The sequence below is a fragment of the Aquila chrysaetos genome, chromosome 6 (genome assembly GCF_900496995.4).
Source record: "Aquila chrysaetos chrysaetos chromosome 6, bAquChr1.4, whole genome shotgun sequence".
In the NCBI taxonomy this organism is placed as follows: domain Eukaryota; kingdom Metazoa; phylum Chordata; class Aves; order Accipitriformes; family Accipitridae; genus Aquila; species Aquila chrysaetos.
This window is the reverse complement of record NC_044009.1, coordinates 24,985,148-25,012,541: the sequence shown is the minus strand read 5'-3', so window position 1 is coordinate 25,012,541 and position 27,394 is coordinate 24,985,148. Positions and strand designations below refer to the sequence as shown.

At 38.9% G+C, this 27,394-nt stretch overlaps 1 protein-coding gene across 2 annotated transcripts in view; it reads left to right on the top strand.

The window, feature by feature from the left end:
* The window catches only part of PARD3B (par-3 family cell polarity regulator beta), a 433,465-nt gene that overhangs the window by 149,493 nt on the left and 256,578 nt on the right, over window positions 1–27,394 (top strand). For both annotated transcript variants that reach the window (XM_030017233.2, XM_030017234.2), the window contains exon 4: window positions 4,079–4,188. In XM_030017233.2, coding sequence (XP_029873093.1) covers window positions 4,079–4,188 — 110 coding nt within the window. The remainder of the gene's footprint in view (window positions 1–4,078; window positions 4,189–27,394) is intronic.

The window sequence follows — 27,394 nt, the reverse complement described above, 5'->3', positions numbered from 1 at the left end:
AAAATGATCTGTAGGACCCTAAAATTTACAACAAATTGGGAGAAAAGAAAGCATTGTAGGCAATGGTCAAAAAGTCCAGGTTTTGTGTGAGTAGGGAAGCATTCCAAATGAGCACCATAAATTTCATAACCTCATGGCAATAAGCAAAAACTTGTAGGAAAAAAAAGCAAGCAAATAGCTGCAAGGCCACCTTCCCAAACTGGAAAACAGTAATATTAATCCCGCTGTTCCTGCAAACTTTGGTTTCAAAGTTTAGGCAGCTGTAAACTGAGAATTGGATAATGTAATTTTGCTTCAGTTGCTCTGGAAAACAGGGGCAGAAGGCAAGTGAAAGGATGTCTTCAAAACTGAGGGCAGGGTGGACGTGGTAAAAGCAGTACCTTGCAGAAGCAGATGGAAGTGCTGAAGTATGGTCTGGTCTTACTAGACAAGCATTATGTGAATGGTGTGGTACAGGAGACCTCTTCTTTCAATTGCTGCGGAAGCTGGGAGGCCCTGGAACAAATGAGGGTCCTGTCTCCCAGCAGTCACAGTGATGGGAGACTTCATCTTTCAGACAGAGGAATGAGAGAGAAATGAGGAGTTGCTTGTAGAAGACAGCTCAGGAAAAGGAGAAATCTTAATTTCAGAGTGTTGGCTTTGGGAGGAGGAGTGAGCTTGATATAAGTGATTTTTGGGGGGGTGTCGTGTGTCCTCCCCACCCCCCCAAATCTTTGGCCTCTTTAGTTGACTGTGGGGAATTTTTTTTACACTCTTTGAGTTACTGTTGCTTTCTCACTGTGCAAAAAGGAGGACAGAAATGAGAAAAGGGCCTGGGATGATGGCCTTGAAGAGTATAAGCAACAGTATGTTTTAATTTGAATTTGGAATATGGCTCATTGAGTTGTGAAAGTTTTACAAATAGAAGTACCAATGCAAAGGGCTTTCTGGTAGTTTAGCAAATGCATTTCTCTGTACTGCTCATGTTTATGTCAAAAGGAGTTGGAGACTAAATTATGCTGAATCATACAAAAGTTTCTTAGGGTCTGTTTTCAAACTGTTGTATTGAAGAGAGACTGAAATTGGATACAGGTGACCAGAAACCGTTTGGTCATACATGGAAATACTTATTTTAAGGAATAAGTATTTATCTTAAGGGAGTAACTTAAAAGTCCAACACTTTTTGACTTTAGCTTTTATACACCTTCTTTATCAAATGTGCTTAGAGAGGGGAAAAAAATTTCTCTTCAGCACCATGTGAAGAAGAGGAATATTTGAGTGGAGAGATTTGGTTCCTTTTGATCTACTGAGACCTTTGGAAAATCACACAAAATGGATAAATTTGGTGATCAATCATTTTCTTCAAAATCTCCTCATGCATAGCTCTTTATCAAGATGATAATCACTTGGAACAAAAAATAATAGTCGCCTTTTGATTTTTGAGCATTGCCTCAATACCAGGACACAAATTTAAGTCTTACTTTTGCTTTTCTTATTGGTTTCCTACATAAGTGGACATAGGGATTACTTGCGTATAAAACTCTTGCTCACTGTGAGGAAGGGTAAGTGCCTTAGATTCTCTGGTTGTTCCTCAGCATCAGGTGCTGGTATTTATTCCAGCTATAATTACAAAGTTGTGCTGAGGGTGAACGTGGTACAGTCACTGCAGCCTTGTTAGCATCTCTCTAATGAGGAAACTGTTGCATGTTCAAACTTATGTTATAGATCCAGTAATTATGGCTACCATCAGTCCCAGACACTAAAATTAATATTATAACTGACAGTTATAATCTTATTTTCACTCACTTGCAACATTTGAAAGATTACTTAAGACCAATGTGCTTTTCAAATTTTTTGTTTGCCCATGAATAAATTATTTTGGAAAGACTTAGGGAAAAAAAGTCATTTTTGTTTAATTTCATTTTGGATAATGTGAGAAATTCCTTTATCATATTACTAAAGATGTTTTCCCTCTCGCCCCACCTGGAAGTTTTGCAGGGAGTATTTTAGAGCATATTCTGCTAACTGAACGGCTGTGTCACTAGAAGCTGCTGACTGGTCTTTGAGGTTATTCCCAGACGGCACTTGAATAGACATGAAGAGTTGGTGAGTCTAATTGGAGATGCCTGCAAGAGGAAGCTGTTTAGTCTACAGCTTCTCTGAAACAACTGCAACTGCCTACGTCTGTTCCCTGGGAATCCTGGCAGTCAGTAGTGGGAGGCAGATCTGCTGTGAATAAAATCTCTTCCCCCTCCCCTCTTTATATCCTTATTTAGGCTGTCTCTGCAGAGCCAGCCCAAGGTATGTTAGATACTAAATGAAGTTAATATAGGGAGTTATCCATTTATCCTTCACCTGCCTCTGTACCCAAAAAACCTGTGCCTAATCTGTCATTTGCATGCCTCGGGTTGGGGTGGCACATAAGTAGTGGTGATGGACTATTGCATCTTGTGAGCTTATGGAAGTAAAATTTATGAGTGTATATATATGTGGGCATGCCATCATATTCAAATCGACCTTCCCTATAGGTTAAATGTGTGTTTTGAGTTTGTATGGTGGGGTTTCGGTAGCAGGGGAGGGGCTGCAGGGGTGGCTCCTGTGAGAAGCTGCTAGGAGCTTCTCCAGCTTCAAGTCGGACCCGCCACTGGCCCAGGCTGAGCCCATCAGTGATGGTGGTAGCGACTCTGGGAGAACAGATTTAAGAAGGGGAACCTGCAGTGGAGAGTGGAATGTGAGAGAAACACCTGTGCAGACACCGAGGTCAGTGAAGAAGGAGGGGAGGAGGAGCGCCGGAGGAGGGGATGCCCCTGCAGCCCGTGGTGAGACAGCAGGCTGTCCCCCGCCAGCCCATGGAGGTGAGCGGTGGAACAGATGTCCACCTGCAGCCTGGGGAGGACCCCACGCCGGAGCAGGGGGATGCCCCCGAAGATGGTCATGACTCCATGGGGAAGCCCGCGCTGGAGCAGTCTGTGCCTGAAGGACTGCAGCCCGTGGGAAGGACTCAGGTTGGAGAAGTTCATGGAGGACTGTCTCCCGTGGGAGGGACCCCATGCTGGAGCAGGGGAAGAGTGAGGAGTCCTCCCCTGAGGAGGAAGCAGCGGCAGAGACAATGTGTGACGAACTGACCCCAACCCCCATTCCCCACCCTCCTGCACCGCTGTAGGGGAGGAGGTAGAGGGAGTGGAGTTGAGGCGGGAAGGAGGGAGGGGTGGGGGGAAGGTGTTCTAGGGTTTGGTTTTACTTCTCAGTGTCCTTGTTTTGATTTGATTGGTAGTAAATTAAATTCATTTTGTTTCTTCCCCAATTTGAGTCTGTCTTTTGCCCGTGACCATAAGTGGTGAGTGATCCCTCCCTGTCCTTGTGTCGACCCATGAGCTTTTCTTTGTATTTTCTCCTCATCCCGCCAGGGCCAGGGGGAGGGAGGAGTGAGTGAGCAGCTTCGTGGTGCTTTGTTGCTGACTGGGCTTAAACCACAACAATGTGGGTTTGTATAATTGGTATGGGAGAGACAAGGAGTTGCTCTGCATGGCTTTTGGACCTACACCAGGAGAAAGTAAAGAACAGCTGAAAACGAGATCATGAGATCCCAGTTTGGTGGGTTAATGCAGAATAGCACAATGAGAGCTGTCCTTAGTGTGCAGTGAAAGGCTTTAGACCATGTTGTGGTTTAGTTAAGTAACGACTACTGGTTGTAGGAAATAACAATAGCAGCCCACTTCTTCCTGTGTTCATGGTCATTTCTTAGATCAAGTGTCCGATTTTCTTGTTAGAACTTGATGGTACATGTGGTCACAGATACACGCGACTATGTGTTTGTTTTTCCGAGAAAGTGCCTTTTTCTCCTGTTTGTCAGCAGTTTTCACCTAATTCAGCAGCTCCTGGATGAAAGTCTATATAACAGCTTAAAGTGTTCTCATTTCTTTAGCTTAGTAAATATTCAATGGCACAACCCCATCAAATCTAGTAATTTACCAGGTGGCTATTGCCACAGATAAACTTATTTTTAAGCGCTGTACACCTCTCTTAGTTGAACCACATGAAACTTTACCTTGTGTTCCTGTAGCACCCTTGAACAATTGCTCTTTATTTTGTCTCTTAGGCACACCACTTCTAGTGCGAAGGAGCAGTGATCCAGCTTTGGGCCCACCTGCTGACTTCCAGCCAAGTGCTTCTCATCCCAGTGACCACAGTCTCAAGCATGTTGTGGCAGTAGGTGTCATATAAATCACCTTTTTCTTAAGGGCAAAAACTGTTCTTACCTGTTGGTATGTAGCAGTTTTATAAGCTATATATGTATTCGGATCTAAAGCAAAGTGCATCACACTCATTTTCAATAAAGCAGAGAATTTCCTCTGGACAAAATGATTATTTTAGATAATACAGTCAATTAACAGTGGTTCTCTTTTTTTAAATTAAGAGATTCACATAAAGCTCAATGGTGATGCAAGGCACTGCAATATGAACTGAGCTTTTAGCAATTATTTATTTGTGCAGTATCGTATCATCCAGTTTACCATTGCTTAGTGGAAAAAATGTACTTCCCCTTTAATATGTTTCATCGGTCTTGCACCCTTTTTCACTTCCCTTGTGTTCTCATGGCATTGTTGTCTTCCTTTGGCAACCTGTTACTATCCTGCATGGTCTCTTCTTTCTCACACTTTTCTGTTTTACAACCTGTCTCTTCCCTTTTGAGGACAAATTTGTTTTCAACATAGTTATTACTAAATATTAGTGCAAAGACACAGTTATTCAGGATGCAGTAACTCTTAATCAGATGTTATTGCAGGCTGTCTTCAGTCTTCTAAAAGTGATACTGTCTTGGTCACACTTGGGCCACATTTTTTATTTTGCAATTTTAAGTTGTGAAGCTTTGTGTTTGTGTGTGGGGAAGGTGTTCCTATATTACTTATGCTAAAGAATTTCATCTTTTTATCTCTGAATACCAGCTGGGATACATAAGTGTATCAAGCAGAATAGAGCTTTTTCATAGACTTGATGTTTGCTTAGAAAGCTCTGGTGGGTCTGCTTCTGCGCTGCTTTATGCCAAATGAGTGCTGGCTTAAATGATGGTGCAGTTGCACCTGCTTTCATTTGCTCATGAAATTTATGCCTTTTCCCCTTCAGCTTCCCTATGCCTGTTGCAATTCACTCCCTGTCCCCAGTTGTGTAAACCAGTCTCTCACTGTTTTGCTTCAAAACAAAAAAATGCTCAGAAACCCCCATCCTCTTCGTTTGGCGCAAGGGGGACATTTCAGCCTAGATCACAACTAGTTTATAGCAAGATTCCACAAATGGCCATATTGGCACATTAGGGAGCAGGAGGAAAGAACTGGGTTCAGCAACACATGCTTGAGGTAGGAACCTTTTCAGCTGAAGATGTTGTATTAAAGACCATACTTCCAGTTAAGTTCATGTGAATGAAGCAAGTAAATAGAAAGTCATATGACTTGCATATAAATGATATTCTGTGGGTCTGAATCTTAACTCTGTAATTCTGAAGGCAAGCACAGGACTTTAGTTGACTGTTCATTGTTTCACTTTGCATGGCCGAATGTGTGTGCATCTTATTTTACAATGGCTTGTGTTATTTGCTAAGTGATGCAATTTTAAAAGTGCTAGTGGCTCTCCAAGTATATTATGGTGTTACAGGAGGCTGAACTTTGTCAAAGTCCTGCGTCATTTGTCAGACCTATTTGAGCTGAGACATTTTTCTTGATGTTTCAGAGCACTTACATATTAATGAAATACTGACTTAGTCTGATAAATGAAACTACAAAGAAGAATTCTTCGTTAACAGTGCAGATCTCACCCTTTGCAAAGTTGAGAAATGTGTAAAGTGAGTATGTCAGTATGTAATGCTGACCTCTGGTATTTTATAACCATGAAAATTTAAAAAAAAAAAAAAGCTGGAAAAATTGGTGAAATTTATTGCATTCCAGGACATGTTTTGAATGCTTTATTTTTGACCATCAAGGAGAGAAAGATAGGTTTTTGGTGTTTTCTTGTTTTTTAAAAATATAATATTAGCAGTCACAAGGGCCATTTTATGCCATTATATGAGGACTGCAGTTATATTTGGAGGCTAAAACCTCACCATGCTTCACTGACTTGCATCAGTACACAAGAATCTTCTAGGCCTAAAGGAATTCTCTATGCCTGAAATACAGAGCATCCCTCTGTCAGCTATAGGGGTAACAGGCAAAGCTAGTCAGATAACAACAGTGGAGAATGCTCTCAGATTTTTTTAAATGTCATTTAAGTGGGGGAGAGGCCCAGAAGGTTGAAAGTTTTTATTGTTAAAGTGAAAATCTGTTACAGCAAAATACATTACACCAGCTCTTACTTTTGCAACAGTACCATTTCTAAAACTCTCATCGTCAATCATACTGAAATATGCTTTGGCATAATGTTTTGGGAAGCATAGAAAGCTTAAATAACATAGGTTAAATTAGGTACAGATTGTTTTAAAACACGGGGAAGAATTGATATGTGACAAATGAAAAAACATGGCACAAACAACTGAACACTGCATTTTGAATATAGCTATGCTCTTTCACATAAGTATTAAAGCAGTATTTAGAGAAAATTCATTTGTTTTGTGTGTTGTTGCTGAAAATTTAAAATTAATAGTGCATTTCCTTTGCCACAAACACGTATTTTTTTCACATTAAACTGGTTACTTACAGTTAGAAAAACCAGAGCTGTTGGTAGATGAAACAATTTTCAGTCCATGTAGTAAAATTTAAGTCTCTGTATTTATGCCACAATTATCTTAGCCATCATTTTGTAATTGAAACTGACTTCTATAATTAGCTTAATTGTTTTGGCACTTCTGGCATTTTGGTGTGTGGCACATGTAGAACTGGCAGTTTGGTTCTATGTAGAAATACTCGTAGTTAGACCGTATGCTGTCTTACATGGTAAGTACTGATACACCAGTAGTTGATCAGATTTTTGAGAGGTTATTCTCATATGAATCTCTGAAGACAGCACTGATTTGTCTCTAGGAGAGTGCAGGACAGACGTACAATAAGTAATGCATGAAATAAAACAGCAAACATGCAGTAATATAAGAAAAGAACATTACTATCCAGTTCAGGTGAACCGGATGAACCTGATGAACCATTTGAGCTGTTCACAGTATTTATAGAATCTAAGCACAGCATATATTCGGTTTTTTAGATGTTGTTCCATTAATTCAAGGGAAGATTTTTTTTTTTTCCATGCCATATTATCATTACCAAAATTACAAAATCTTTTTCTGGGTGACCAGGTAGTTTGAGAAGAATTTGAGCTATTCTTTCATATTTTCTCTGACACTTATTTTGTCTTGGCTGTAGTTTTATCCCCAATTAACAAAATACTTCAAGATCAATCAAAAACTGATAGTGAAGTCCAGCATCTGTTCTCTCAGACTGGAAGTCATTTAACAGATGGTACAAAATTTGAGTATCTTTTTTTCATCCAAACCTCTCCTTCCTTATCGTGATAGCTGCCACTGAAAAATTTAGAGACTATCATCAGGGAAAAATAGGGATAACAAACATCTGAATTTGTTATTGAAGAAAAGGTATTTGTTAGTGAATTTGTTAATTTATGAGGGCAACTGTTAAGCTCTTCTGTCTAGTTATAATCACAGAGCCCTGGCCAGGCTTTCAGAAATGGAAACTTCCCTCCCCAGGTCTCCAGAGAGGACCTCAGGGAAGCATAATTAGTGTAATGCACTTCTCTGAAAAATTTGATGGCCATAGCTTTGCTACAGCAATAGCCAAGTGCTGGTCCAGCTGCTTTTTGGCTGTGAATGGCCTGGCCTCAGAAAGTGGTGTTAGCAATGGGCATGAAGTCTTCCACCGGGGATCTCCCCTGGCACTAGGCCATGTTGTGCGATTGAGACAGTCAAACCCTTTCAGAGAGAGGAAGCATTCTTTGGCCACTTAACACTTGCTCAACACTTGTCCCTAGCTTGCTGAGAGGAGCTGCAGTTTCAGGTTCTCTGTGCCAACTCAGAAGTTCCTAGCTGGATCCCTCTACCCAAGCTCTGCTCTGGTAACGATGAGATGCAACAAGACAGAAAGTCTGAATTGTGAGGTTCTTCTGGTTTGTGGTTTTTTGTTTTTTAGTTGGTTTTTTTTTTTTACTTTTTAGGGAGCAGAATACATTTTGCTGCTTTTGCTCAGTCAAGTTCATCCAGGTTGTAATTGTTAAGGTATAATTAAAACATCTGAACAGGTATAATTAAAACATCTGAACTTTCATTTCTGGAGCTATCATTTCTGCTTATCTCTCTCTTTGTCCAGGGACAGACTTCTCTACTATCTTGAGACTTGATCTGTCATGAGTTTTAGATGGAGGATTGTGGTCCTATTTAAGTTGATGTGAGTTTTGCATTAATTCTGGTGGGACTAAGGTTTCACCCCCTCTTGTTAACTTGCTGATTATTATGGGGATGCTACATTCTGCATGACTTTCCTTTCTTTTATAGTTGCATGTTTCCTGGATAAATACTTAGGTTAACTTGGAGTTAATCAATGGGAACGGCTGATTAAATTGTATTTATCCACATTTAAAGATACAATGAGATGCTGGATCAATTGAAGAGCTGCTCCAGTGGCTCAATACAGTTTCAATTTTTACCTAGATGTGACTTGAAATTGACTGTATTTTATGCATTGTGGACATATAATTTGCAATTTTGGATAAGGTTCATATATAATCAGAACATTTTTATGTTTCAAGCCCTTGTTAAAAAGGGTTGAAACCTCCTCTGGTTCCTCTGGCCATTAATTGTATTTGTAATGTATTAGCCTTCATGATTAAGTGTCTGCAGATTAGCATAATGTGAGCGTGTGTAAGGATGCAGCTCCATGATTTGTTCCTTTTCGATACTATTTTATGTACACACGTAAACATAAAGATATGCTACAATCAGAACTTGGCTTTGAGATAAAGATTATCAGTAGTACTTTCAAAATGTGTGGGTATCTTCTTGTAAGAAAAAGGCAGAAATATTACTTCATCTAATCAGGCTATTTAAAAGCAGGGCAGGGCAGAAAAGGTTGTCTTTGACACAGTGGTGGAATAATGCTGTAGAGATCTGGTGGCTTTCTGCTAAGGCTTGAGCTAAGAGACTGCACTACCATGAGGGTTTTATTGTCTGTCTGATTTTAGAAGATAAAACTTTTGCCTGGTATGTTTACTCATCCTGACTAGGTCAGGTAGTTTTAATTTCTGGTCCCTTTTTATGTGTTAGAATTTCAGCATGAAATTTTCCTGTAGTTATGTGATAGAATCATAGAATAGTTTGGGTTGGAAGGGACCTTTAAAGGTCATCTAGTCTAACCGCCCTGCCAGGGGGAGGGACATCTTCAACTAGATCAGGTTGCTCAGAGCCCAGTCCAGCCTGACTTTGGATGTTTCCAGGGATGGGGGCATCTACCACCTCTCTGGGCAACCTGTTCCAGTGTCTTACCACCCTCACAGTAAAGAATTTCCTCCTTATATCTAGTCCAAATCTACCCTCTTTTAGTTTAAAACCACTACCCCCTGTCTTATTGCAACAGGCCATGCTAAAAAGTCTGTCCCCATCTTTCTTACAAGACCCCTTTAAGTATTCCAGGAGGGGGGCTATGAGGAGGAAACAAGGTATTCGGAGAAATGCAGTAATTCTTCAGGAGCTAGCAGTGCTGGAAGGTTGGTGCGCTTGTAATGCTTTAAATCCAGGTTTGTTGATGTATAATAATTAGACAACAAATCAAATAGAGATGGAAACACATCTTAGGTATTACAATTTGTGTTGCAAGGTAGAGGCAAGACTGCTTCCCTGCAGTGGTGTGGTCTCAGACTGTCATTCAGAATAGCAAGGTTTTTAAGTTCTGGAAGGCATTTACTTTTTTCTGGTAAAAGTTTTCCTGTTAATAATTTAACTCCTGCTCTTGAAATAGTGCTGTGTGGAACTGAACAGAAGATCTGGGGAGATTTAAAAGAATTTTCTGTCATTCAGCTGGGGAGTTCCAAACAGCTTGAGTTTTTTAAAAGGGAATTCTGATGTGGGTGAATCCATTTTAAAGCAACTACTGTGTGTCTGTTTATGCTGTGGAACATATATAGAACACTCCTAATCAGCACAGGAGCTTGTCAGTGTATTGCTTTGATGTCTGATTAGATGATCATAGGGACATCTGCAGTGAGTTAGTTTTGAAGTTGTTGGTGTGAGGCACTGCAGGAACCAGAGCTGTGTGGCACTCTTACACCATGAAAAACTGCTGCTCTTAAAGAACCTTTTATAAATCCAACTATGCAGCTAGCTGAGGGCTGTCAAATTAACAAAAGCCATTCCTTCTTGATTCTTTCTCTTGCTTTTCAACCAGGCACTGCTTTTTTTCCCCTTCCTTGTACTGTGTGCTGTGGCATTCTGCGTCAGAAAGAAATTACTTTATATTGTAGATGAAAAACTAAGAAATGTAAATGAAATATTTGTAATACTTGAGAATACTGAATTGATCATCTGAAAAAGGACAGAAGTGCCCTGTGGTAATTTCTTCTTTTGAGGGTGCAAAGAGGTACATGTGTAGGGGGGGAAAGTCCTCTTTGTGTTCCTTGCACAGCCTACATTTCAGAAAAAGTGTATTGTTTTACCTGTATTGTTTAAGATGAGCAGTGGGTGTAATTTACATATTTTTGAGAGGGATAAGTAGACTTTTTGTGATTTATTTTAATAAGAGCTAATAATGAATGTTCTGTGACGTTAATATAGCATATAAATTATCAGTAAAAATGGTACAATTGGTAAAAGAAGTTATTAATTGTTGATGTGTTGCTTTCTAAAGCCCATTTCCAATGAGAAGAGTGCTTTTTACTGACTATTCATGAGAGAAAGTACCTAGTATGAAAACCATCAAAGTTCTCCATTGTTCTGGAACTTATGTTAGTAGGGGGCTGGGTTTTGTTTCCTCTTTAAAATACATTTGAGGCCTTGGCTGTCATTCTGAAGATACCTGATTGTTTATAAACCTTCCTCCTTTGTCCCCTGCCTTGTGTAGTCAGGTAGATGTGATTGCAGGTGATGGAAGATGACTGAGAGACTTAAACTCTTTCTTTTTCCCACGTGGCCTATCTTATAAAGAATGAGGAAAAATTACAGGGTGGAAACAAGAACTGCTGACAACAAAAGGAAAAAAGGTCATGCTTTCAATGCTGTTGACACATATTCATCTCTAGCTACATCTTTGGGGTCCTATGAAATACTGTCATTCCATCTGGAACAGCTTTTAGCAGGCAGCTTATGCAACAGGTTCATGGCGCTGAATTGGAATGAAACATTAGCAAGTTACTTGTATGTCTGACAGTCAAATTAAAAGTGGAAGATGACAGTCAACATGGCTCATGCATATCATTTACTGTCAAGCTCTAGAAACATTTAGCTAAAGTCAAAGAGGTTCTCAGTCAGTGTCCTCCTGAAATGCCTACTACTAAATAAATAATATTTTTCATAAACATAGCAATCCAGTGGACAACTGAGAATAATGGTAGAGATCTTTGATACTTGCTTAGACCCAAATGTTGCTGTGACATTAGGAAAAAAACTCATTTCAGATTTTTTAATGTGTCATTTTGCAGTGCACTGATCTATGAGACTGCTCTTGCTCTGGTTAATATATCTGTGTCTCTGAAAGTGAGATCTGTGGCTTTGTTTCTCTTACAGGATTGACAGTTATTCACACTCAAAGGAGGTGATTTTTTTTTTTTTTTTCTTTTTCCCCTCCTCCTCTCTTTAGGAGAGGCCTCTTAGACACTAAATTGGAGACAACCTTATCTTGGGCTTTGTTCTTCTTCCGTGTAGTTGGTGTCTCAGCTAATCTGGATTTACAAGTTTTTGAGTTGTAATAATAACACAGTGGTCTTTGAAACTTGCACATCCAGGGTTTTTTTTTATGGCAGCGGATCCTGATTTACTCCATACCTATGAAGCAATTTCTTCCAATGACAGCTGGAATGAAAGGAGGAATATTTTAGTGCTTCTGTGTACTATGTGCTTTTGGTGTTGCAGGTGTTTGACATGTTGGAGTTGGAAATAATAAACTGAGAATATAGACTAAAACAGTAAGGGTGATTCAGTGAGATTCAAGATTTTGAACAAGCATCTCAACTTTTTGTCAGTAATTGCAATGGTTTCTTCTGGCCTGTAAGTCTAATATGACCGTTTGTCATAAGCCAGGCAGTAGAACTGCTCTGAAATAACTTTAAATAAATAAAACCTAATAAATAAACAATTTAGTAAATAAGTAAATCTTCAGTTAAAAAGAAAGTGATTAGACTCTAGAAGAGCTGACTTGATGCAAGAGCAAATTGTTGTCACTGTTCCTCTGTACTATGAGGGAGAATACCTGTTTGTGAGGTACCCTGGTATTCTGGTCCTGCGCATCCAAAGATGGACATACCTGTGGTCTGATCTGACAGTTGTTCTTAGGATATATTTCAGATCCTCAAGAAGCGTATTTGTCAGTTCAAAGTTTTACACATCCCAAGCAGTATCATAAAAAAGAAAAAAACAACCCACCCAAATTTTGGCCCCCCAGAGAGATCTTATAGGAACAGTTGCTCCCATAAGATTTTTGGTAATTTTTTTTCTTGACGATCAAGTTGAGTAGTGGCTTGTGCTTTTTTTAAAAAATTATTTTTCTATTTTTAATGTACTAGTAGCAAGAAGTTTTGCCTTTAATTCATCTTGGTTTAAGCCTCGGTTTAATGTAGGTTGCAATTAGAACATACGGATTCTCAAGCTCCTCTCTAAAATTCAAGTCAAACAGCTTTCTTTGCATCAGTCCCAAGGGATGCTCATAGTACCATATTTACTGTATTTGAACTGCACCACATAACATGACTGGGCTGAGAGCATATTATGGTATCTTAGAGTTAGCAGAATTACTCTCTGTGTTGGCATTCACACTGTTGTCTATTTAGCAGCTGGCTTAGAGTGACATGAACTTGGACCTTAAATAAAAGAGCTGCTGTGTTTCTTGTAGCGTGCTTGCTCCATTGACCTAATAGCGGTGCATCTGAGATGGTTATATATTTAACTCCTGTGGAGATAAATTGGCTTCCTCCTTTTCCATTCTTCTGCTTTTTTGGAATTACCAAGTACGATCAATTTTGTGGTGTATCTGTCAGCTTTACAGAAACAAAAGGAACCCCCTTCTTTTCAGCTGGCCCTCATGTCAGTCTAAGAAATACGGTGAAGGCTCCTCAAATCTGGAGTTCACTTCCACCCCCACCCCTCCCTTTAATGATCTGTATAAATCTTTCTGTCCTTCAAGCAGCAGAATGGGTATCAAACAGAAATGTATTGTTTTGGGGTAAAGTTCTGCAGGCAGCACTGCTGGGCAAGGGCCAGTTATTCTTCATCACCTCATCTTTTGACACTTTCCATAAGAGCCCAAGTGAATTCTGTTTCTGATGCAGAAGAGGCATATTCCAAGGGGAATTATATAAAACACTTCTGTGAGCAGTAGCAAGCATGTTAAAATGAGGAGAGGCCAGAAAACAAAAAACATAGATTAAATGGATTTTAAGTCATAAAGAAGAAAAAAATTCTATTTAGCAGCAGGAAGAGAGATATCCCCTTCAATTTGCTTTCAAAAGACATAGCCAAAGTATGGATGTTTCATCTTAAAAATAAATCAATAAAGTCTGTGAAATGCTGCAGTTCTTGGTGACAAATCTGTTTATTTCTCAGAATTTCCTGTGGTGATATTCTCTCTAGCCAAAAAATTAGTGTCTTAACTGTATTTTTGGTTTGAAAGAACATAGGAACGTTTTCCTCAGATCTGTGAGGCATCCACCATAACTGCCTAGGCATCAGATGTTTCTGTGTGCTTCTGCAAAGATGTGTTTTTTCTTAATTAATGGTATTGGTGAAAATTCTGTGGCACAAAGATCTGCTATGAGAGCAGTGTGGCTAACATACGCTACACGGATAAATGTATCCATATTTCCTTCATGCACAGTATGTGCCACCTTGGATGCTCTCAGATTTCCATTTGAGAGAGTGAATTCAGTAATGTTGTGTATCTGAGGGAAGAATATTCTACAAAAGATTTCCTGAAAATATTGATGACTGAAGTGGTCTGCTGTGTAGTGGTAAGAACAGCTAGAATCAGAAAGTTTTGCTGCTTGTGGAAAAAATGCAAAAGACTATATTAAGCTTATATTACAAGCTCTCCTCAAGTTCCTACCAGGGAAGCTCAGAGGAGAGAGTCAGAATGGGCTAGAAAAGTTTTTATACAATATTTTTATTATATAGAAATTCCTCTGTAAACTTCTAAATAGCAGAATTAACTCTTGGGGTAAAACAAGTCAGTTCCACTTCAGTCTTCAGGCCATTCTGTCCATCTTTGATTCCCTGTTGTTAAGCATGGGAAAACACTGTTCATAGATAGATCTAAACATTGTTAGCCAGGATGCTTTGAGATGGATACTGTGGTCAAATGGTCAAATTGATTGTCTAGTTAATATGCAAAAGAGAATCTCTGGTGTGTGTTTTTCTCTTTAAAGCACCTTAGAACATAGCAAGAAATTGTCAATGGTAGAAATACTTTTAGATTAGGAATTACCATGTTATTATTAACAAAGCTATCCTTGGGTTTACAAAACACTGAACCAAATGATTGCTTAATGCCCGGCTGTTATTTTCTGCCTTTTTACCTTTTAATGTCTAGTTTGTGTGTAGTTGTCATTTTCAAATGGCTGTTTTGAGAGGCATGTTGATGATGGTATTGTGTTAATGTCATCAATCATACAAACACTGATATTACCAGGTAAAGTTCGTTCATTAGAACCAGATGCATGCACTTGTATATAATTTTTTTTTTTTAAATATGGCACTATGCCAACAGATTATAACACTTTTGGGAAATTAATCTGCTGCCAATTTATAATACTATACAAGTGTATAAGCATCAAATTATTGATGTTAGTTCTGTTAAAATTACTTTTATATAATGTCTGATGCTGGTTACCTATTAAGCACAGGTCTAACATGCAGATTCTAGGTTTATAGTGATTTATTTTTTTGTTAAAATTATTCAGTATTGAGAATTATTACATATTATTCTATTTTCATGTGATTATGATGATGGCTACCACAGAAATACTTCTTTTTATTTATTTCATTAGTAAAATTACTTCAGGTCTAGTTTTCTGTTGCACTGCTGCTAGTATTTCATTCTGCAACAATGAAACATGCACATTTAAGTCTGGTTGGCAACTCTGTTAAGTTTGCACTGGAAAAATCAAAATACTCCTTGATTTGATATATGCAATTTATAACCTGTTTATTTTGCTTTTTAAGTAGTTGAAATAATCAATCTAGGCTTTTGATAAACGTGTATTAAGTAAAATGATACAAATTAAAGTTGGAAAGCAAGTTCATAGCATGCACTAGCTCTTAAAGGGAGAAAAAATTTTTTTTCAAGTAGAAGACAGGAAAATGTCTCTGCTTTGAGCCTACCAAAAGCTCTTTTTAGCGGGAAAGCATGTCTTTGGAAAGCAATACAAAGTAATGCTATCCACTTATTGGCATATGTAGCATATATGTTCATGTGGTGCCCTTTGCTATCAAATGTATTTTAAGAGAATTGAGTTTGTGCCTCATTGTTGTGAAAAGAACAGGAACTAGATAAATATATCGCAGTTCACAGATAAAGAAAGGATGTCTGGGCAAAGGAGTCTGAGAATACAACTCACTAGAGAGTACAATTTATTTTCCAGCAACGTTGAAATTCGAGAAGGACTCAGCTACTTAGGCACCTGCCACTGAGTTTTACTGATACTGCTGGGATCAGACTCTTAACCCTCTCTAACCTCTCTCTTAAACAGGACCTTATTTAGTAACGTGCTTGTCCTGCCATGAGATTTGGGCTTTTTTGAACTGGGGAATGGGGAGCCAGTTCGCAGGGTTGGAGTCCTCCTGGGCACTGGGACATTCACCCTGCCACAGGGAGGCCTCCTTGCCCCTGCCCCGTTCCTGCAGGGGACGAAGGGGAAGGCAGGCTGGCCCTGCCACTTGGGGCCCTTCTGGCAGCCTCGTACGAGCCTTTGCAACTGCTGCCCAGGCTTTGCTCCCACTCTCCAGGACTGCACCCCGTGTGACTCTCCTGGTTCGTGGCGGGGCAGGTGGCTCGTGTGCCCCTGGGCTGGCAGGGGTTGCCCTGTGGGGCTCCTGCTGCCGGGGTGGCTTCCTTCCTTCCTTCCTGCCCACGCAGTGGCAGGCCACACGTGGGGGAAGTCTCTCACAAACTCAGCTTCGCTCTGTGTGGTATTTTTTTTAATTTGGACTTTAAGCAGCTTCAAGTCAAATAAGAAATGCTAGCCACCAGAATTGTGGGGATTCATATTGATAACTTTCCCTTGCTTTTGGAGTCAGACTTGAGTGTACACTGCAACTGGGGAACAGGAGGCTCCTATTGAGGAAGACAAATTGTGGCAGGAGTGTTCAGCCTCCAGTCTAATATGTTTTTCCTACTGCAGATAGCACTTCTGGGTTCATTATAGCTTGCTCTCATAAGTCGTCATTTCTGTCTCAAGGCTGTTGTGCTTTCCAATGTAAAGCAGATTGATGCTGGCACATTTTTTCTGTTTTAATTTTACAAAGTTGTCACACTGAAACTGTGCCTCATATTGGAAGTGCTTTGAAGTGAAGAGATAAACAAAGACCTAAAATAAAATTAAAAAGGAGCATGAACAACATTTCATCTTGGTTTCTCTCTTTTTAAAATAAGCTGAATGGATGTAGTACCCTTGTGCCACTGTAGTAACTCTGCAAACATTAACCGATCAATCTAAATTGAGTTAGTGTATATGCAGTAAGCAGAAACAGGTGAAAATTAGGTTATCTGTGCCCAACTCTTTCTATTTGCTATGAACAGTGAGATATAAACTAGTTTTTAGACCTGATTAGTTTTGTTTATTTTCAGAGAGGGGCAGAGGCAGAACATGTGCTATATCTACCATAGTTATTAAACCAAGAAACTACATAAAGTCTCTAGCTCAATTGTGACATTTGCAGATAAAGGCAGAAAGCCCTGCTATAAATAAATCTGAAGTGAATCCAGGAGGAAAACCAGCAGCAATCCTTAGTACATTTCAGTTTTATCTCTATGAAAAACAAAAAAACCCAAGAATTTTCTGTCCTTTCACTAGCAAAAAAAGAAGTAATTGTCTCTGCCAGTGTCAGAAATGCCAACCAATATAATCTGAAGTACAGTTTATAACTTCACTTTTTTTGGTTTGTGGACTCCCCAGAATTTTCCAATGAAGACAGTAAACTAGATCTTCAGTTACTTTTTATGAAGTTCTAAAAGTAGTTAAGGAATTTAGAGGTCTGTTGACCACAGATTGAAGTCATTGTCTGCGGCAATAAAATACAAAATACCAGTGGCAGATATGCTCTCACTGTTCCAATCCTTGGGTGCACAGTTACTATTAATCTTTGATTTAAAGCCACATGACAAGTCTTTGCCCCTAGACCAGCTTTGAAAACATGTAATGTAGCCTTTTATACACATTTATGCACCTCTCCTTACTGGTGAGAAGCCACAATTGCACAAAAAGCATGATTACTCCAAAGTCGCAAGGTGAGGTCCTTTCCTGAGATTGCAGTCTTACCTATGCAGTAGTGTCTTGTATTCTCCTTTCCCAGCAGAAAGGTAATTGCCATTTTCTTTTTCCTGTGCTAAGAAGTATCACACCACTGCAGAATATAAGTAAAGACTCAGGAGACCCAGCTGTGGGCTTCCAGTCACATTGTTAATCCAACTTGAAACTACTTGCTCCTAGAACCCAGCATTTATTTTTCAAGCCAGTATCTCACCTGTGTCCTGAATTGTGTTGTAAGGCTCTAAAAATCAAGCCAAACACAGAACTGGAAATCCAGTGTTGTCCTTTCCACTAGTTTGAACAGGCTCATGAGCGGTAGTCTTGATGTACTGATATCTTAAAACTTCTATGCTTGTTCAGCCTGGATGCTAAAGAATCAAAGGATCTTCTTAGTAGAGACAGCTAATGTTTTCTTTGACAGGTTTTCTCTTACTCATGTTTACCAGAGAATTATTTTAAAAAATAAAAGTTAATTAGTTCACAAAGTATTAACTTCTGCCCTCTTGCAAGCTAATTGAGAACCTGACAAGAATCATTCTCAAATCTGCCATTTGCCAGAGCCCTGAACCCCTCTGAACAGAACTGCTGATAGCCTTTGCCTTTTCCCTAGGGGAGGGGTTTGTTGGAAGAGCATTCTGCTGTTAGATTTTCTGGCATTTAGCACTATCGGTGATCAAATATGCCTGTTCTGCCTTCAGGAGTGTTGTGAGTATGAATGAAATGCACTCTGAAGTGTTCAGGTTCTTTCCATCAGACCAAACTTCAAGGTCTACTACTATTTCCGTGTCATATCTCACTTCAAAGGTATCTGCCCTTTGACTTTTAAGTTGAGCTGTTATTGTTGGAGCCCCTTTGGGTTGCCTGAGGCTATCAGATGTCCAAATAGCCATAACAACAGAAATAATATTTGCTTTCGTATGGTAAACAGTTCCTGTTTGATTGTTATAAAGATGTAAGGCAGTTCAGGCTTGAGGGGGGGGGGGGGGGGGGGGAAGAAGAACCAACAACTGTTCAAACTTTATTTCAGTTTGCATTCAGCTCCCTGGATCCTTGCGTTTGTGTTTTCCAGAGTTGATGGTGCTTGTAGCTGTTGGAATTGGATACAGCCATGGGGATTCTTGCACAAAGGAAAGGAACATTTTCAGTCCAGGTCGAGTGTAATTATCCCTGAAGTTGGTCTGGTTGGGTTTCCATTTATGTTCCAGTGAAGGTTTGCTAGCTAAACTTGTTGCTATTGAAATTTATAGCCATTTAAACAGGAAAGGGTTATTTGCTGGGAGAGGATATAGCAGATAGAAAGCCTCATCTCTGTTCCTCTTAGAACCTGGACTCCTTTTGTGCTCACAACACTGTGCTGTAGGCAGTTCATGCTTGAGGGAAACGAAGTGTTCAGAACTGTTTTTTTGAGTTGGAGTTCAGCTCCCCAGGCCCCTGTATTTGTGATCTCCAGGCTTGATCGCTCCATTACCATTGTATGGGAGTGAACGTGTATTGGGGAAGCTTCAAGTAGCTTAAAATGCAGCAGTGCACCGGTTTAGCAACACAAATCACTATTATCCTGTTATTCCACTATTCTGTTTCATGTATCCAGTACTTCCTATTAAAATATTAAGCCAAATTCACTGTGCTTTTTTTTTGTTGACATTTAAAGCCCTGCATGAGATTACGTACAGATACTTGAAAAAAATGTCATTCCCTCCATGATCCTCTTTTCTGCTGAGAGCTACTTTTGTCTAGGATGTATTGCTTGTGCCTGCAGGATGTACCATGTTTCAGGGGTCCTGGAGTATTAAGCTCACTCTCAGAAGAAAGTAGTGAATGATTCTTTCAGTTGCCTTTGAATTTGGTAAAGTTCATCTCTGAGTGAGAGGCCTTTCTTTAGGAAGTCTACCTTGTTCTTTCCTTCGCAAAGTAACTCATTGAAGCTATTTCTACCTTTTCTTTCTAGAAGAAAAGATAACATCTTTACTTTTGAGTACCTAGAACATGTTACAGTGATGTAGAGCCATTAAATACGCAGATTAGTAGTGCTCAATATAAGAAAGAGGCAAGCAAAGTCTAGCAGCTTGGGGTGCTTTGGATTTTTTTAAGGCAATTATAAAGTCTTCAGAAAAAGCTTTGCTTTTCTATGTGATAGAATAAGAAACTTCAAAACATTTTATAAATTTGCTTTTATAAACAATAAATTTCAGCAAACTTGGCATAGGTAGTCTTGTTTTCTTAGAGTCAGACAAAACCCAAAACCCAAAAACCAACCCACCCCCTTACTCCCAACATGCTGCTGGTCTTGCAGCATTTCTGGTTGTGGAGTATTTCTAATTATAATCAGACCTGGATAATTCATGTTGGGTTTATTCATAAGTAATCGTATTTGAAATATTTAACTGGTAAATAAAACTGCACTGTGCTTTGTATCTAAGTGTGTTGTACTGAAGTTTTAAAGCTTAAATAATTCACATACATAAAAACTTTGATAACTTAATGTTAAGGTTGCTCAAATTTTCTGTCAACACATTTCTTAAAATCAAGGAAATTGTAAGTTAAGGAAATACTAGTGTTTAAATCAATCTCACTTCACATGCCTTAGCTCAGAAGCATCATAAAGTACTCGGATGTACGGAACCTTGTCACTCCTTTGTGCATCTGCCATGTTCCTCACTTTCTGTCATAAACACAGTCTTAACTGACCTCGGCCCTCCCAGGTAGCCATAAAAAAATGACAGAATTGTAAAAATGAGGAAATCTGAAGAAGGTAGCTTGCAGTTTGGGAGGGATGAGCTGCAGGAGATGTATTCTAGAAGTTGGGGGAGAGGTTTGGATGGTCCTGTAACTCGCACAAAGATTTTTTTTTTAATAGGCTACTTCTGCTTTACATGTAAAACAGATCTGTTAGCCATGTTATTTCCAAGAACACCTTCACTGTGTTGCCTCTGGGTCGGCTCATGAAACAGCTTTTCACTACAGTTTGCTTCACCGTCTTCTGGTTTGTACCGTTGTCTGAGACAAACTGACTCAAATAGGTAACAAAGAGCAAACAGCTCAGCCCAAGGCAGTTATGGAGTACGGTGCTAATTGGATACTTTCATTTTGTGAACCATAATAAAATGGCAGTCTTCGAGATAGCGGTGCAGCTGAAACTAGAGGTTTGTAAAGCAAAGCTTTCAGTTTTCCAGTCTTGCTGAACATGATCAAACATCTTCTGAGTATTAAAAGAGTGCATAAATTGTGAGGTTTTTAGCCTAAAAAGAAGAAGGAAAACATTGCCTTTTATATCTACTCCAAATGTTTCTAAAAATCTTCAGAATTGAATAGAATACTGAAACGAAAGCTGCCTATCTGCAAACATGAGCAACATCCTTGTGTCTCACTGGGTTAATTATTGTGCAGAGTCCTTTGTAATTTGCTGGAGTGCTCTGATGTGATTTGCTTTGGTCAAGACCTAACTGTGAAAGGAAGTAGTAGTTAGGTATTGAGTTGACACGTACTCAGTGTAAATTGGGACTTGATTTACTTTGCAATTTGGTGCCGTACTTTTGGTTTCTGAGTTCTGAGGAACTGGAAACAAGGGAGCTATTTTGTCACAGTGTGTAGTTTCTCTGCTTATCTGAAACCAGCTTGAGCATCTTCTGTGGAGAGGTTAGGAAATGATGGAGCTACATAAAGGCATGCAAGGAGATAGATTAGCTATTTCCTTCCACGTTCTGGCAAACACTTATATACTAAACATGTCTCTGGGATATCTTGTTTCTAGGAAATCATTGATATAAGTGAGAATGTTTATTTAAACAAAAATTGGGAATTTCTGCTGGAAGACCTTTTTTTTCCCAACACTTCTTATGGCACAGTTTTCTCCTGTTTTTCTCAAAAGCAAAGAAACAGGCATTGAAGTGAAACAGGCATTTTTGTCCAGGGACACATGCAAGAAATAGGAGAATTGATAACTCATGCTGTTTTCTGTCTTTTGGAAAATTACTCATTTGTTTGTGTCGCCTATTGTGCTCACCTAAGCAACAGCAATGTGTTCTCTAACCTTTGTTCTTGCAATTAAAGATGCTGCTATTAGTCAACAACTATAGTGCAATTAAGTCCACCTGTAACCTTAAAAAAGCAATTTCTATCAATAAATGTAACTTTATAGTGTGAAAATGAAGTTAGCCGTGTGATTTCCTTTGCTTATTTTCCTTCAATGATTAAAAAAAATAAATCATGGTTGTGAAAGTTCTAACTGTGTAAGATTGTCCCCCACATAAACTGATCAGTAGGTAAAACTGTGCTCGTTATAATATCCTGAGCTTAATTAATCTATATGGCTTTATTGTTGCTGTTCTGTTTTATTCCCAATGAATACGCTGATACACCTTTGCTTAAGGTATTTTGTTCACCCCACTTTCTTTCAACCATGTGATAAATCCTGTTTTCTTCCACTGCAATTTTTAGTGCTGTCAAATTATTTACTAACCAGTGCTGTTATTTCAAGATGTAGTTAATAATTAACATGAAACCAGATCATTTTATGAAAGGTTATTTTCTGATGACTTTTAAAAATCCTAGGAGAGGTTGAAAATGCCATTATGATTCATAAGGATTTGTTGGAAATAACAATATACTCTCAGGTGATCCGTCCCTAGTTTAAATTGCCTGCTAGGTTTAAGATAAGCCAGTGATAGTAATGTCTTGGCTCACAGGAGTCAACTCAGGTTTATTAATAATATCCACTCATAAATTCAGGGTTAATACTGTGTCTGTAATTTCAGATCCTAAAATAAGGTTTTGTATACAGTTGCACAGAATTAAAATGCTACAGAGTTGCCTTAATTTCCATTGAGAGTTGGGATCAAGATCAAGGGCTTTATGTAGGGCAGTGTGTTTTCTTCCATTTGGATGCAGGCAACTCTCAATTCCTTGAAGAGATTCAGACAACATCTTAACCCTTATTCACTTATTTGATGCTGTCTAGGTTAAGATGATGTCATGGTCCCTTAGAAACAACTTCAAGACCAATGACCTGTTTTTCCTCTGACTAGTTCTTTCTTAGAGAAATTCAGGACTATCTCTAGTCTGGGGTTTACCTGTCAAATAGAGGCTTGGCAAGACCGATTGGTGTTGGTTTTTTTCTTAGGCCATCATGCTGGCTCCCTGGCCACAGTGTTGAGGAGGTTTTGTTGAGAATGAAGGTTGTAATTTGGTTTGCAGAATGCCCAGAGCCAAGGAGAGAGCAGGATTTCTAAAAGAAGTAATTCCTTCCTGTACTGAGATATGTTGTGAAGCTTCCATAGTATCTTTGTGACCAGGTATGATTTTTTAAGAACTTCACCTGCAACTTTTATATTTATATAGATATATATACACACACACACATATTTATACATATGTATATATATATAAAAAATTTATTTTGAGAATTTAACATCTCTTAAAGTATGGAGAAAATGTTTGAATATTAGATGTCTACAGGATGATGCTCAGACTATTACCGATAAGCCACTTAGACAGAAGCAAGCTGATAGGTCTTTCATTAACTCAATGCCTGAAACTTCTGAAAAGTAAATGAATTTGCAGCCCACAAAGTTAAGGGGAAATACTTAACTCCCAGCAGGAATGAAAGTGCCTTTAATCTAAACAGGCAATGTAATTTTTAGTACCTTGTGTTCAAGGGCTGCATTCCAAGCTGAGGAAGCTCTATGCTAAACACAAACTGTGGTTCCCTGGGATGTTGTGGAAGTTTCTTGGGAAAACACTGGATGAGTGGGTCTCGAGAGCATTCAAGTCCTTGTCATGCTATAGATTGGGTCTCTCACAGGACCCTGATCCTTGATTTATGTGAAGATTTCTCATTTCCTGGAGTATGGTGGGCATGTTTTCTACCTTAGTTTTTTAGCAAAGCATTTCCTCTGTAACCTTTTACATTCTTGTTTAGTCTTTATCCTTTCAGAGTGCAGCAGAAGCTATATTTCAATACCTCTTGACTGCACCATATTTTCAAGAAATAATTCTTGTCTCATCTCTTGATGTCCATATGCATTACTGGCTAGTCTGTATGCCACCATTAGAAGAAGGGGTCTTTGCCTATGGCATTAGTGCCTAAAGAGGATCATATATTGAAACATGAGACGTGCCTGGGAGTTTGGTATTCATGTTCTTCAGTTGCTGATGTCAGTTCAGTGTTCAACCTTTGACAAGGGCAAGCAGTGAAGGATGTGCACCTCGGACATCTGGAGAAAAAGCTTCTAAGTTACTCTGTATGCTTCTATTTATTTCATAGAGACTGGGCTTTGTCGGTGTTTAATTAGAAATGCAGGTTTTGAGTGTTAATACTGTTGGCCACTGTATTGTGCAGATGCACCTGTGTGTACTGGACTATAGGAAATGATGTAGATGTTCTACAAGATTTTAGTCAAAGCTAAAATATTCATCTGACTGCACCATCTGTCTTGTGCTCTCTTTCTTCTACACATTCTTCTGGCTTCAGCTTTACTTGCACACAGAGTCACATTCTGATTGTTTTCTCTCTAGTTCTGCAGTGAGAATGTTCTAAATATTCATAATGTTATGTATATATCATGCTAGGTGGCTCTGTATTATTAGAATCCTGGGCTTTAAGCACACTGTCATCCATTATTCAGTAAACACAATTACATTGCCCTATCTCTCATCTCTTCTCTAATGAATCCATGCTAATTGATTAATCAGTGCTGTTGCTTCACTATGATAATCCCATATGAGGAATAGTAGTAACATAAGTAGCAATTACTAACCTATGTTGTACACTGAGGAAAACACAATGTAATACACCGTAAGTGGCAAAGCCAGATGAGGAGGAACGGAGCCATGCCTCCGCCAGGCCTCACATTCCACAGCACAGCTCTGTCTGCTGGGGGAGGTGTGCCCGGTGGGCCTGATTCTAGGTGGTCTTTGGATGTGAGTGTGATCCACCGGTTACTGGTGCAGGGAATCTCTCAGGCTATCACCGATCAGTAGCGTGTTACAAAAAGGCACGTCTGAGAAGATGTGGGCAATGCGATTAGCTATATCTTTTTCAAAGTTTCACCTGGTATTGGTTACTGAAGTGACTGTCCTCTTGACTTAAATATGGCTATGATAGTGACTTCTAAAGTGAGATAAAGAGCATTCTTATCCCATTACAGCAGCTTACTGATGTTACTGTTTAATTTCCAAAGCGATGAGAGAGATTCCTGATCTAAGACAAAGCTTAATGTTGGCTGTCACAGGCCGTGAGAGGTGCTTAGCAGGCTGATGGCTGGTAACGATTTGGTTTTCCTTGCTGTTACAGTCTCGACAGAACTATGGATGCCTGTTGAGCAACCTACCTTGTTTAAGGCGTCACATTATATGCTCCATTCGTAAAGAGAATTAGCAGCAAAATATCAGATACAATCTCTAGTGAAGTCCCTTTTTTAACCTTGAAAATGGGTGTGGTTTTTAAATTTTAGAAACCATTGTGTTCACTCCCATTGTCATTGGTAGTGGTGGTGAAGATACACATAATTTTCATTTGGATGAAAAAGGCAGCTAAATTCAATAAAGGATTTATTGCAAGGAATAAAGTTGCGAGGCTAAAGTATCATTTGTACGTTCAGCTTTTAGCTAATACACATTCTTTAGAAGCCTTTCGGATAATATTGAGGGCATAATAGTATAGTAAAAGCAGAAAGTTTTGATTTAGTAGTGCAATTACATTTGTAACGGGTTTGTTTTTTTTTTTTCTTTTCTGTATTGTGCATTAGTGGTATGTGGTTTGGGTTTTTTTAAGTGTTCAGAAATAGTAGCTTTATGTGGTGTGAATAAAATACAAATTCTCGTTTTGGGTAAATGGTGATGTGGCATCATATATAAGACTGTCTAGATAAGATTTAGATGGTCATTGAGTAATACTTTAATGAAGAAATTATCCTGATATAATGTATAGTAGTTTCAGAGATTTTTTTTGTTTACTTTTAAAAAGAAATACAACCAGTTCCTCTTTGCACAAATAAGAAAGGAGTGAAAATACAGATTTGTAGCTTGCAAATCTCTTGCAAGAGGTTCTGTCAATTAAAGATCTTAGGAAGCTTAAAGTGAGTCAAACTAGGGAAGATAATGCTGGTGTTCTCTTGGTCTGAGAAAATTTGATGGATTTGCTTGTAGAAATACGAATTTCTTTCCTGTTTTTGCAATATTAATTGCCCAATGGCAGTTTCCAACCAAGAGAAGGGATTAGTGTGCATTTGTAGAGCTAATGATAGTGCACTTTTTAAAATGATGCTTGTTGCCATGGGAATGCTTACAAACAATTTATATAGTAACTCAAATGTCCAAAGGTTGTGCGCTTTCTTTGAACATAGATTTTTGTCTCCAAGTTGGATGATACAGAAGAAATCATAAGTTATAGCTTGGAAACACCTGCTTCTTCACTGCCTTGCATTGCTGATAGCACTGGTAAATGTTCTAGACCACCCATGGATTTCTGGACAGTAAATTTAGCAATAGTCAGTAAAATATAAGTAAAAGGTAAATAAAATATGAATATTAATATCCTAGCAGAATCTCATTATCTATCTATGTGACCTCTAACACCTAGGTACAAGAGTAGCCATACTTCAGGTCACCCAGAATCTTTTTAAATGCTCTTAGTATGGATGAGCTCAAATTAATAAGCTTGCTGAGATGCAAGTAATAATGGCTTAGGCACACTGACCTCCTAATACTGCTTTGTAGTGTCTAGTTGGCTTACAGTGCAGGCAGAGAGCTTGTATATGTCTTCAAAAGACCATGTAGACACACTCAGAAACACTAGAGGGGTATTTAAGTCAGTAATGTTCTCTAATTTTGCTGCTACTTTCTGCTATTAATATAGTTTTCATCAGGAAAAGAGCTATACATTGACTTTAACTCTTTCTGCAGGTATTGGTAAACTAATTTTTTCTGATACTGGACAGACCCTGGTGTTTTCTAATTGTAGAAAGTAGAGGTTCATTTTCTAAAATTCTGTACACCCTATAGAATCCTAATGTGTTTCCATCATGAAACACCCTCTAGAAGCATTCTTTCTCTCTCCTACTGAAACATTTCCTGTTACTTCAAGAATTGGTTCTTGGCCAGTAGAGGTGCTAAATCCAAATATTTATCAATATGCTATCAATGCTTTTAAAAGTGGCTTTCCACTGCTTTGGAAAAGACATTGCTCACACCTCACCCTGGAAATTCTTAAAATGTTGGGCTTAAGTCCAAAGTTTTATGTGCAGGAAAGCTACATTTGGAGACTTTTAACTGAGGCAATTTTTCCTTTTTTTCTTTTCCTCTGAGCCCTTCACAAAGGGAAGTACTTAGGCACTCAAGCTGCACCTCTTCCTTCCCTTCACCCATGCAAAACAACTGCCAAGAAAGGTGTGAACTCCAGTACTGTTACAACTACTGGAATTTTTTTTTGTTCAGTGTTAGAGAAGTTTTTCATCTGAGGACTGTTGGAGAGTTTCATGACCAAAATTATATGTAACAGTTTTGATCTCCAGGCCTAAAACAATCCTTGCTGCTCTTAAAAAAAATGAACTTGCTGTTTGTGTAGGACTTTAAGAAACAGAGCATTGCTGTTTCCATGCAGAGAACGCTCCTCAGCTAGATTTTTGAATGGTTAAGACTGGAAACAAATTGGGAGTAGGTAGAGCGGGAAGCGTTAGGGAGAACATTTTGAAGGTTGGTATTGGCAAAGTGTGTTTTAAATGCAGAGGTTGAACATTTCCAGAAGAGCTCAGTGGGAGTTAAGAGG